Source organism: Oncorhynchus nerka, linkage group LG15, assembly GCF_034236695.1.
Source record: "Oncorhynchus nerka isolate Pitt River linkage group LG15, Oner_Uvic_2.0, whole genome shotgun sequence".
Taxonomy (NCBI): Eukaryota; Metazoa; Chordata; class Actinopteri; order Salmoniformes; family Salmonidae; genus Oncorhynchus; species Oncorhynchus nerka.
Window position 1 is genome coordinate 18,123,627 of NC_088410.1, and position 13,815 is coordinate 18,137,441.

At 45.7% G+C, this 13,815-nt stretch overlaps 1 protein-coding gene across 1 annotated transcript in view; it reads right to left on the reverse strand.

The window, feature by feature from the left end:
• Nucleotides 1–10,622, reverse strand: part of LOC115126863 (LIM domain-binding protein 1-like) — a 181,121-nt gene extending 170,499 nt beyond the window's left edge. The window contains 2 exon segments of the mRNA XM_065001158.1: nucleotides 20–122; nucleotides 10,496–10,622. Coding sequence (XP_064857230.1) covers nucleotides 20–122; nucleotides 10,496–10,529 — 137 coding nt within the window. The 5' untranslated portion in view covers nucleotides 10,530–10,622.
• Nucleotides 10,623–13,815: the final 3,193 nt, after the last annotated feature.

Consider the following 13,815-nt stretch of genomic DNA (forward strand, 5'->3'; position numbering starts at 1 on the left):
AGGTGTGTATCCTGCTCACCCCAGGTCTCTGTCCAGCATGGTGCCGGGGTGGAACGGGGGAAAGGAGCTGCCGTTGGGGGGCTCCTTTGGAGAGTACAGCTTGAATGACTTGGAGGAACAGCCTGAAAGACAGAGAGCATTACAGCTGTAACGGCTGAATACGGAGCCGACGTACAGAACACATGATTAGTTATTATAGTTCAAGTTGAAATGGTGTCACTTCTTGGGCGACCAGACTACATCTGTTTACGACTTTACTTTCGGTGTTGTACACCGGCTTCACAGCTGTTTACAGGGTACAATGAGTCTCCACACGACACCTGCTTGATTTGTCACATGAACTGAAGTGAACTATTAGAATTCTATCAACCAGGAAATGGCAGAGCGACATCTGCATAGTGCTTCTTTAAGTGATCAGTGTGTGTGTGTGTGTGGACGCTAGTAGGGACGACCAGTTCTGCCCTAGTTTCACTTGGCTGCACCCATTCACAGGTAAGCAGCCACACACACACACACACACACACACACACACACACACCACAGTTTTCCTAAGAGCTCTTTGGTCTTGGCCATGGTGGAGAGTTTGGAATCTGATTGATTGATTGCTTCTATGGACAGGTGTCTTTTATACAGGTAAAGGTGCAGGACAACAATTTCCCGGGCCCAAACCAATAACTCTTGTACACACACGGCCCCGCCCTGTATCCACTCTCCCATCACAGCCACCCCTCCTTCTACGCCCCTAAACTGACCCCATACTCTCTATCATAACAACCATCTAGCCAGTCCTACCCCTCCTCCTCCTCTCTATCATAACAACCATCTAGCCAGTCCTACCCCTCCTCCTCCTCTCTATCATAACAACCATCTAGCCAGTCCTACCCCTCCTCCTCTCTATCATAACAAGCATCTAGCCAGACCTACCCCTCCTCCTCTCTATCATAACAACCATCTAGCCAGTCCTACCCCTCCTCTCTCTATCATAACAACCATCTAGCCAGTCCTACCCCCCCTCTCTCTATCATAACAACCATCTAGCCAGTCCTACCCCTCCTCCTCTCTATCATAACAACCATCTAGCCAGTCCTACCCCTCCTCCTCTCTATCATAACAACCATCTAGCCAGTCCTACCCCTCCTCCTCTCTCTATCATAACAACCATCTAGCCAGTCCTACCCCTCCTCCTCTCCATCACAACAACCATCTAGCCAGTCCTACCCCTCCTCCTCTCTATCATAACAACCATCTAACCAGTCCTATCATAACAACCATCTAACCAGTCCTACCCCTCCTCTCTCTATAATAACAACCATCTAGCCAGTCCTACCCCTCCTCCTCTCTATCATAACAACCATCTAGCCAGTCCTACCCCTCCTCCTCTCTCTATCATAACAACCATCTAGCCAGTCCTACCCCTCCTCCTCCTCTCTATCATAACAACCATCTAGCCAGTCCTACCCCTCCTCCTCTCTATCATAACAACCATCTAGCCAGTCCTACCCCTCCTCCTCCTCGCTATCATAACAACCATCTAGCCAGTCCTACCCCTCCTCCTCTCCATCACAACAACCATCTAGCCAGTCCTACCCCTCCTCCTACTCTCTATCATAACAACCATCTAGCCAGTACTACCCCTCCTACTCTCTGGACCAGAGGTCACACACGCTGCCTGCCTGACCCTGGACCAGAGGTCACACACGCTGCCTGACCCTGGACCAGAGGTCACACACACACAGCCACGCTGCCTGACCCTGGACCAGAGGTCACACAAACAGCCTGACCCTGGACCAGAGGTCACACACACAGCCACGCTGCCTGACCCTGGACCAGAGGTCACACACACAGCCTGACCCTGGACCAGAGGTCATGACCTGTACTGTCTGATAGAAACTCTCCTCATTGTTGATGTCTTCTGCCTCAGCTCACTGTGTGTGTGTGTGTGTGTGTGTCGCCCTACCCATTGTTGATGTCTTCTGCCTCAGCTCACTGTGTGTGTGTGTGTGTCGCCCTACCCATTGTTGATGTCTTCTGTGTCGCCCTACCCATTGTTGATGTCTTCTGCCTCAGCTCACTGTGTGTGTGTGTGTGTGTCGCCCTACCCATTGTTGATGTCTTCTGCCTCAGCTCACTGTGTGTGTGTGTGTGTGTCGCCCTACCCATTGTTGATGTCTCCCACCTCATCTCACATAGCCTATACAGCAGACTATCTAATAATAATAACAACATGCCATTTAGCAGATGCTTTAATCCAACAACACTTATGTGACTGATGATGATGATGCTGATGAGACTGATTCCTTGGTGATGTTGTGTTCATAGACCTATAGTGTGAATATTAACACCATCATCTCTCCTCCGAGGCTACAATCTCCGAGGCTACAATCTCCGAGGCTACAATCTCCGAGGCTACAATCTCCGAGGCTACAATCTCCGAGGCTACAATCTCCGAGGCTACATCACAGTCAGAGTGCAGTAGAACTGCAGTATGCTGCAAATACCAAGTCCAAAATAACACTTGTTTTACTGCAGTACATTTGCAGTGTAACTGCAGTTAGAGTGCAGTATAGTAATACATATAATATATATAATAATACACACAATGATATAGTATATTCTGCAATTAGTGCGTCCAGAATATCACAGTCGACTGCGGTTAATGCACTTTTACTGCAGTTTTGAAACTGCAATCTTTTTAGGTGTTTAGACAAATTGGGCATTAACATTTACTTAGCGAGCGCTCTGATATACCACGGCTGTCAGCCAATCAGCATTCAGCGCTCGAACCCCCCCCAGTTTAGAATGAAATGTGGAGTGGAGCTTTATAGTCAGCGCCCCGCCTACCTTCAAAATGATTCTAAAACACATCGTTTGTCGCAATAAATAAAGTTACACAAGAAAAAGAGTCCACCTGTCGATACGTCTCCTGTATCTGCCCTTTCCCTTCCACGTGTCCTAAAGCTGGCCCCTACACGTGTCCCAAAGCTGTCCAATCAGCATTCCCTTACACATATCCCAAAGCTGTCCCTTACACGTGTCCCAAAGCTGTCCCTTACACGGGTCACAAATCTGTCTCTTACACGTGTCCCAAAGCTGGCCCCTACACGTGTCCCAAAGCTGTCCCTTACACGTGTCCCAAAGCTGTCCCTTACACGTGTCCCAAAGCTGTCCCTTACACGTGTCCCAAAGCTGGCCCCTACACGGGTCACAAATCTGTCCCTTCCATGTGTCCCAAAGCTGTCCCTTACACAGGTCCCAAAGCTGTCCCTTACACAGGTCCCAAAGCCGTCCCCTACACGTGTCCCAAAGCCGTCCCCTACACGTGTCCCAAAGCCGTCCCTTACACGTGTCCCAAAGCCGTCCCTTACACGTGTCCAAAAGCTGTCTCTTACACGTGTCCAAAAGCTGTCTCTTACACGTGTCCAAAAGCTGTCCCTTACACGTGTCCCTTACATGTGTCCCAAAGCTGTCCCTTACAGGTGTCCCAAAGCTGTCCCTTACACGTGTCCCAAAGCTGTCCCTTACACGTGTCCCAAAGCTGTCCCTTACACGTGTCCCAAAGCTGTCCCTTACAGGTGTCCCAAAGCTGTCCCTTACAGGTGTCCCAAAGCTGTCCCTTACAGGTGTCCCAAAGCTGTCCCTTACATGTGTCCCAAAGCTGTCCCCTACACGGGTCCCAAAGCTGTCCCTTACAGGTGTCCCAAAGCTGTCCCTTACAGGTGTCCCAAAGCTGTCCCCTACACGGGTCACAAAGCTGTCCCTCACACATGTCCCAAAGCTGTCCCTTACAGGTGTCCCAAAGCTGTCCCCTACACGGGTCCCAAAGCTGTCCCTTACAGGTGTCCCAAAGCTGTCCCCTACACGGGTCACAAAGCTGTCCCTGACACGTGTCACAAAGCTGTCCCTTACACGTGTCACAATAATGTTTTGGGCCCATTGTTTTTGTCAAATAAACCTGGGTCAATGGAAAACTACTGTCATGGCAACTTGACAGTTGCCATGACGATGACAAGGGAAGGAGTGTATGTGGGTGATTTTTGCTTTGTCTTAACCACACTGTACCCTCTTACTGAAGTCCCACACACACACCTCCCTGACATCAACAGAACACAATCACACACACTCAACAGGACAGAGTAGCATGCCTATTCAGAACATCCTCCATCAATCTACCTGTCAAAGCCACAGCGAACAGTGAACTCCCTCATCACTCACTCACACACACACACACACACACACACACACACACACACACACACACACAGGAAGTAGCACTTCTGTCGTAAAGGGTTGGTCTCATAAAACATTTATCAGAGACACACACACACACACACACCTATCATGACTCTATATAGTCACTGTGCTGAGCGAGGAACACAAAGTGTCTCACACACACAGACATTAAAATCTGGATCTTCCAGGGACAGACACACACTTGCATAGACTAGACCCAGAGACCGACAGGAGAGCGTAATCACGACTGCCAAAACACCATCTCACTCAAACCAAAGTATCAAAACTGGGTGCAGCCTAACTGTTTGTTATGGAACTAGGGCTGGTCGATACATTCTAATTCATGAAATGGATATATGTGTTTTAGCGCGATGTTACAAATGTCTGTATTGCAAGAATAACTCTTCTATTATTTTGATGAGGGATTTTCTTTTTGGTCTTGTCTCCTTCCCTCCTGTACTGTGACACCAAGCCCCTCCTCCTCCTCCTGTACTGTGACACCAAGCCCCTCCTCCTCCTCCTGTACTGTGACACCAAGGCCCTCCTCCTCCTGTACTGTGACACCAAGCCCCTCCTCCTCCTGTACTGTGACACCAAGCCCCTCCTCCTCCTGTACTGTGACACCAAGCCCCCCCTCCTCCTGTACTGTGACACCAAGCCCCTCCTCCTCCTCCTGTGACACCAAGCCCCTCCTCCTCCTGTACTGTGACACCAAGCCCCTCCTCCTCCTGTGACACCAAGCCCCTCCTCCTCCTGTGACACCAAGCCCCTCCTCCTCCTGTACTGTGACACCAAGCCCCTCCTCCTCCTATACTGTGACACCAAGCCCCTCCTCCTCCTTCTGTACTGTGTACACTGAGTATCTACCCACCCACACACAGACACCAAGCCCCTCCTCCTCCTGTACTGTGACACCAAGCCACTCCTCCTCCTCCTGTACTGTGTACACTGAGTATCTTCCCACCCACACACAGACACAAAGCCTCTCCCCCTGCCACTCACAACAACAAAGAGGAAAGATTCCTCCTTCCTCTCTGACAACAAGCAGTTTCAACTCGCTATTTTAATTTGAGGTTTGGTCCAACAGAATGGGTGAGATGGAGTGAGAGACGTTATTTTACTGTAACAGAGGAGTTAACCTTTCTAACTAAGACCCTGTATATGTCTCAACTCCCACCGTGTAGAGCAGACCCTCCTAAAACTGGAGAATCAATCAACATGTATCTCACGTGGCATTGTGGTACCACGTACGGCTAGCCGCATTTAAGCCACATGCTGTTATGTGCTAGCTGTCTAGTCCAGTGGTTCCCATCCGGGGATACTAGGACCCCTGGGGGTACCTGGCCTGTCCACAGGGGGAGCTTGAGAAGGCTGATGAGACCACAGGCAGACTGGTGAAAGGTACAGGTAGTCCGGGCAGAGAAACATTCAGCTGGTGGTACAGTAACCGTAGGTTGGGAGCGACTGGTCTAGTCTTATAAATGTGCAATGGGCATAAAAAAACATTATATAAGGATTTGGCAACTTGTTCTCATTCTGAGAAATAAGCATCTTCTTATCCAGGAAGCCACTTGACTTCAACATCTTAACAAAATGAACAGGCTGTTGTTCCAACAGATGGAGACGGACAGGGGGGTGTATTCATAACAGTTCAACTGTTACACCTTGTTAGCAAGCAGTTTTATTTTATTTAACTAGGCAAGTCAGTTAAGAACAAATTCTTCTTTACAATGACGGCCCACCCCAGCCAAACCCGGATGACCCGAGCCAATTGTGCGCCGCCCTATGGGACTCCCAATCATGGCTGGTTGTGATACAGCCTGGAATCGAACCAGGGTCTGTAGTGGCGCCTCTAGCACTGAGAGATGCAGTGCCTTAGACCGCTGCGCTCCTCGGGAGCTAAATATAAATATTAGCTGGCTACTCACTAGCACCTGGGCTTGTGCTTGAGAGATTATTTATGAGTTCATTTTCTATACTGCCTGCTACCAGAAGTTGGCCATTATTAGTGCACGGAGCTGGGTACATTTGTAACAAAAAGGGGATTTTCATAGACAAGACTTGAAAGCCAGGGAGTATTGCAAAAAAAATGTCATTTTTAGTAGTTCTTATGGTTGTGGAAGGCTTATATTTAACCAAGGAAACATTTTACAAGCCCTGAATTCATTAGATTATTGCTGACTGTTTAAAATGCAGTGTATTGACCTTTATTTGCGCAACAACTCTTGTTTAGAGAAAACGTTAAAAAAATATATATAGATATCGGCCATAAGTATATAAAAAAGATATGGTTTTTAGGCCATATCCCAACTCCCAACTGTGGAATGCCAATAACCCTATGATAATAGCTGCATCACAACAAAATTAATGGATACATTAATTAATTAAGATTATTTCTATTACAAGCTAAAAGACTACAGTACAAACCCATTAGCTCTGATCCTTCACTTTGTGTGTGTGTGTATAAAGAACCATTAGCTCCGTTCCTTTACATGGTGGTAAATGATGGGTCAGTCCAAATCAAATCAGCAACAAGCCACACTTCCTCTGCTGCAAATTACCCTCTCTACAACAACAACACACACACACAGGGGAGGGAGAGACAACTTCCTGTCTTTGAGATGTGATGGTGGTGGTAATCTGATTTCCCCGACTGTAAATCTGACCTGTCATCAGATCAGGGAGCCAAACACAACATTCTCAGAGGAATTCCATTCGAGAATTCACGATTACAACTAAAGCCTAAACCTTCACGAATATATTATAAATAAATGCCATTCTAGATTCTAAAACAATCATTTCACAAACTACAAAGCCTCTAGCCTACTATGGCTACATTCGAAGTTGATAACTGGAGTATTTCTAATTGGATAACAAATTAAATAGCTAGCTAGATTGCTTACAAGAAAGCGTGTACTACAGTAGTAGTCAACTACAAGTATAAGGACAGTAGTGTTTGTCAACAAAGTGACAAGCATCAGCTGTGGCTACATGAGAAGTCAGCTAGCTCCAAGCTAACTGGCTAGCTAATGTTACATGTAGTTAGCATTACAAGCTAGCTACATCCGAACGCCGGGGGTTCACATATTGTTGCAAAATGCATCGATTGGGTAGCTGCATTTGATGATAAATTGGCGTAACTGCAACAGTAGCAAACGGTGATAGGACATCTTCAATCAAAACAAAGCCATACAAAATCGCTGACTACACACAACAGCGACGTAGCAGGCCCAACACACAGCTAACGCTCAACTAGCCGCCTCCAGTTACCTTCTCTGGCAAATGGCTAGCTAACGTGCTAACCAGTTAACATTTAGAATTGTTATAGCAAAAATGTAAAAAAAATACGCGCAAACTACAACCATGCACATACATTGCAGAAATGTGTATTTTATTTTTTAATAAAACGTTAGAAATGATTATAATAGAAATAGACGTTTGCGTTTGACCAATGTAACCCTTTACCTGCAAGAGAAGTCCCAACCAAAGAATGATGTTTACAGAACTGGGCGAGTAGCTACCGTGTAGCACGCTCCTTGCGTAAAACGCTACGGTGGCTGACTGGTTCGTCGTAACGTAGTACGTCCCACGTTTTTAGAATAAACCAACAAATATTATAACGGGAATACTGGACCAGAAAATACGGACAATGAGAAATAGGTTATTTTATCCCTCATGAGGCCTTGTCGGTGGACACAAGCCTGCAGTCGATTTTACGTACAGACCCAGATAAGTCCTTTGTTCGTGGGCAAACATGAACAATAGCTCTTGGCCCTCCCTCCTCCTTCTCTCTCTCTCAAGCGCTCACTCGCTTGTGCGCTGCTCCTCTCCTCCAGTCCAGTCACCCGCTCTCTCTCTCTCTCTCTATCCTTAGAATGAAAGATCCGGTAGAACGACAGAACACCGCCCGCCACCTCCTTACTCTCGTACCCTATCCAGTCTCCCTTCCCCCTCTGTCCTTCTACAACACAGCGCATAGGTTGTTGGCTACGCATTGTTTCTGTACCATCGCTGAGCTCTCTCTATCGCCATAACTGACATGTATGGAAATTGACCTAATCCTCAGAGAGAAAACCTTCTGCGACAGAACCGAACAGAGACGTGTGTTTGGCTAATTATGGTCGGACAATAATGGAATAGTGCGATGATGGGCGAAATTAGATTTGTTGTCATGAAATTAAAGGCAAAGCAATCGTCATCACTAGGTGTCATCGCCTAGTCTAAATATTGGTCTTGAATTCATTGACACGGTCTACTCTAGATCAATCGTTTTTTGGGGGGGGGGACAGATCAAATTGACTGTCCCAATTGAACAGGAGATCATACTACACACGTCTGGGGAGTTTAATGACTCCCCCAAAAATAATGTTTTTATAAATTACATCTTGAAACACTAACAACTAGTGTTCAATATAAACTGTTGTGAAAGATATCGGCAAATAATGTGTACACATGTGTAGACTATGTGATAAACTCATAGATAGGCCTATTCATGGCATTGCCAATGGATTTACATACAGAATAATACAAAATGCTCTGAGACCATGTTCTATTGCCCATATAAACCTTTTCCATAAAGAACAAATCATACTAAATCCTAAGAGGTTTACAGCTTAACTTGTAGGTGTGAAAAGCTTTAAAACAGTGCTGTGTGTGTCTACTTACAGCAATATAGTATATAGTATACACATGTTCACACACAGCTTTTGCTTGCCACCTCAACAGTTAACTAAAATCAGACACACACATACACACACACAAATGCACACACACACACACACAGCTTTTGCTGGCCGCCTCAACAGTCAACTAAAAAACACTAAGCTGAAAGGAGAAGCAGTAGAACACTTAATCCTCCTAAATCATTGCACATTTTAATCATATATGGAGAAGAGAGGGAGAGAGAAAAGGGGAAGGAGAGGAAGGAGAGGGAGAGAGAGGAAAGGGAGAGAGAAAGAGAGATCTACATATGTCCATATGGGTGGGGTTAAAAAATAACAAGAGTCAAGACCATGTCAGTGTGTGTGTGTGTGTGTGTGTGTGTGTGTGTGTGTGTGTGTGTGTGTGTGTGTGTGTTACACAGAAAATACAGAGGGTGTCAGGGTGATACAGACATTGTAAGCCAGTAGCAGCAAAAAGGGTAGAATTCCAAGATGTTAGTGGGGAGACAAAATAAGAAATAGGTCAGCACTGAGTGTTTGACATGTTGGGGGGGTCTAGCTCTCCTCTCCTTAAGATGATAGAGGGGGGGAGAAAGGAGGAGGCAGAGAGAGACAGACAGACAGAGAGCGAGATAGAAAGACAGGGAGAGAGAGAGAGAGAGAAAGAGAGACGGAAGGAGAGAGAGAGAGAGAGAAGCCCCCCCAAGCCTGAGCCTGGTGACCCCCACACACAGGGATTAACCCACACCATGTACCATTTCAATAGGAGAGCCTTGCACACACATCTCTCTCTCTCTCTCTCTCTCTCTCTCTCTCTCTCTCTCTCTCTCACACACACACACACACACACACACACACACACACACGCACACATGCACACACACACACACACACACACACACACACACACACACACACACACACACACACACACACACAGAGACACGAGGATTAACCCCTGTGTGTCTATCTGAACGGCTGACTCTTAGCTCCTCTCCAGTTGTGACACCATTGACTTGGGTGTGTTACCATGGTTACAAAGGCCAGTGAATATAAGAAAGGCAAATCCACATCACTATGTCATAGTGCCTCTGACAGACTACTTCCCATCCCCCAAACACAGCACGCACAAGCACGCATACACATACATGCACACACGTGACGGGCACACACACACACAACTAAAGCACCCCAGACCGCTCCCTACTCACTTCCCCACCACTTCCCCCCAACATGTGGGCTACTACACACACACACACACACAAACTTTCAGTCTCACGCCTAAAGCTGTGTGTAGCTGTTATTATACATAGTAATAATGGATTAAGAAATATAATGAATCAAAAAGTCCATCCACTGAAATACCACAGTACATCCTGAGATGACATAGTTTAGATCTGTCAATACTGGAATTACATCCATAAGTACAGTATCACTTTACTTGACCCCTTTGTCATAATGCTACATATTAGTGTCATAATGCTACATAACACTGTCAGAATGCTACATAACACTGTCAGAATGCTGCATAACAGTGTCATGATGCTACATAGCACTGTCATAATACTACTTACAGTACATAACAGGGAGAGAGAGAGACTCACCTGCTCCAGTCTCTATTTGCTCAGTCATTGCCATTGTGTTACCTCACAGTTCTACACTACCATGACTAACTGACAATACTGGACCACTCTCTCTCTCTCTCTCTCTCTCTCTCTCTCTCTCTCTCTCTCATATCTCCTATCCCCAGACTGGCGCAGCAGAGGGGCATTTGTGTGTGTATTACTCCTCCACTCCCCTGTCAACAGGAAGCTAAACGACACACGCCTGTCAACGTTCTGATAACAACCGTCTCCCTCTCCCTGCCCACCCCCGGAGTAGCACCAACTCTGCCCTAGACACTGATCTAATGTCAGTTTTATATTACTCATCAAATGGTTAAAGTTTGGATTGGGTGAGAAAGAACTGATCCTAGAACTGTACCTAAGGGTGAGTGTAGATCATTGGCCAATCCCTGCCCTAGTTGCTTTATTGAAGGTAAGTTTTATATTCTCTGTAAATTGGTTAAGGTTACGCTCGGAGGAGAGGAAGCTGATCCTAGATCTGTGCCTATGGCAATGACCACCCAGAGGCCCACCAGTGTTTAGGGGCGGGATGTTAAAATTATTTATTTTGTTAGACCTATATTCTTTCAGTAATATACAAAAATAGAGCTACATACATCTACAGTTGAAGTCGGAAGTTTACATACACTTAGGTTGGAGTCATTAAAACGTTTTTCAACCACATTTCAACCACTTTCTTGTTAACAAACTATAGTTTTGGCAAGTCAGTTAGGACATCTACTTTGTGCATGACACAAGTCATTTTTCCAACAATTGTTGACAGACAGATTATTTCACTTAAAATTCACTGTATCACAATTCCAGTGGGGCAGAAGTTCACATACACTAAGTTGACTGTGCCTTTAAACAGCTTGGAACATTCCAGAAAATCATTTAATGGCTTTAGGCTAATTGACATCATTTGAGTCAATTGGAGGTGTACCTGTGAATGTATTTCAAGACCTACCTTCAAACTCAGTGCCTCTTTGCCTGACATCAGGGGAAAATCAAAATAAATCAGCCAAGACCTCAGAAAAAAAATTGTAGACCTCCACAAGTCTGGTTCATCCTTGGGAGCAATTTCCAAATGCCTGAAGGTACCACGTTCATCTGTACAAACGATAGTACGCAAGTATAAACACCATGGGACCACACAGCCGTCATACCGCTCATGAAGGAGACGCATTCTGTCTCCTAGAGATGAACATACTTTGGTGTGAAAAGTACAAATCAATCCCAGAACAACAGCAAAGGACCTTGTGAAGATGCTGGAGAAAACAGGTACAAAACGATCTATATCCACAGTAAAACGAGTCCTATATCAACATAACCTGAAAGGCCGCTCAGCAAGGAAGAAGCCACTGCTCCAAAACTGCCATAAAAAAAGCCAGGCTACGGTTTGCAACTGCACATGGGGACAACGATTGTACTTTTTGGAGAAATGTACTCTGGTCTGATGAATCAAAAATAGAACTGTTTGGCCATAATGACCATCGTTATGTTTGAGGGGGAGGCTTGCAAGCCGAAGAACCCCATCTCAATTGTAAAGCACGGGGGTGGCAGCATCATGTTGTGGGGGTGCTTTGCTGCAGGAGGGGCTGGTGCACTTCACAAAATAGATGGCATCATGAGGAGGAAAATTATGTGAAGCAACATCTCAAGACATCAGTCAGGATGTTCAAACTTGGTCGCAAATGGGTCTTCCAAATAAACAATGACTCCAAGCATACTTCCAAAGTTGTGGCAAAATGGCTTAAGGACAACTAAGTCAAGGTATTGGAGTGGCCATCACAAAGCCCTGACCTCAATTACCATAGAAAATGTGTGGGCAGAACTGAAAAAGCGTGTGTGAGCAAGGAGGCCTTCAAACCTGACTCAGTTACACCAGCTCTGTCAGGAGGAATGGGCCAAAATTCACCCAACTTATTGTGGGAAGCTTGTGGAAGGCTACCCAAAACTTTGGACCAAAGTTAAACAATTTAAAGGCAATGCTACCAAATACTAATTGAGTGTATGTAAACTTCTGACCCACTGGGAATGTGATGAAAGAAATAAAAGCTGAAAAACATAATTCTCTCTACTATTATTCTGAGATTTCACATTCTTAAAATAAAGTGGTGATCCTAACTGACCTAAAACAGAGAATTCTTACTAGGATTAAATGTCAGGAATTGTGGAAAAACTGAGTTTAAATGTATTTGGCTAAGGTGTATGTAAACTTCCGACTTCAAATGTACATATGAAATCCACCATCACGTCCTCTCTCTCCTACTATCGCCTGGAGCCAGCTTGTTACCCTTAGGATATCCCCCTACCCCAGTGTGGTAGACTGTGCTCTGATCACAGAGTAATGTTGGGGTTCTAGAAGGAAATCCCAAAGATCTGTCTGATACAACATTCTGAATGATCACAGAACAGTCATAAAACATACTGTCACAGACTGTCTTTGATACTGCTGCATAGCTATTCATGTTCTGACAGACACGCACACACACACACACACACACACACACACACACACACACACACACACACACACACACACACACACACACACACACACACACACACACACACACACACACACACACACACACACACACACACACACACACACACATATATATATTCGTCTTCATGCCAGTCTGCCAGTCTGAGTAGTGGCTGTTCTGTGTTATTGAGGCGCCCTCCTGTGGCACAATATGACACTGCATTTATTTTCTTTCAGCTTAACTCTCTCTCGCACACACACACGGACGCACACACATGGACACACACACGCACATGGACACACACACAAACGCACACACACACACACATGCTGAATTCTCTAGTAAGGATTTGTCCGACTCAACCAGCCAGAACACTTCCAGTACAACTGCGCCATTGAAATGGTCCAGTGTTTGTATAACGTGTATCTGGATGACATGAACAACAATAACGGTTCAGTTTGTTGTGATGTTAATGTAATAATTGAGTCATTCATAATAATATGTCAGGTAATAACATTCAGTATGAATACCTGGTGATGAATTGTGATATCATACCATCTGAACGGTACAGTGTGGGTGTGTATGAGTCAGTGTGTGTAAAACTAGTGCCGTCCTGCGTGGTGTGTGGTGTGTGTCTGCTTACAGGGCTGAGGAGAGGAGAGGAGGGGAGATGACAGTGCCCTGATGCTCTGTCCTCCCTGCTGGATGCTAGAGGCCATTTTGTTCCTGATCTCACAGAGAGAGAGACAGGTCTCAGCCAATGACAGCTCAGGTCTGGCTCGGATCGGGCCAATGACAGCTCAGCTTGGCAGAAAACACCGAAACACT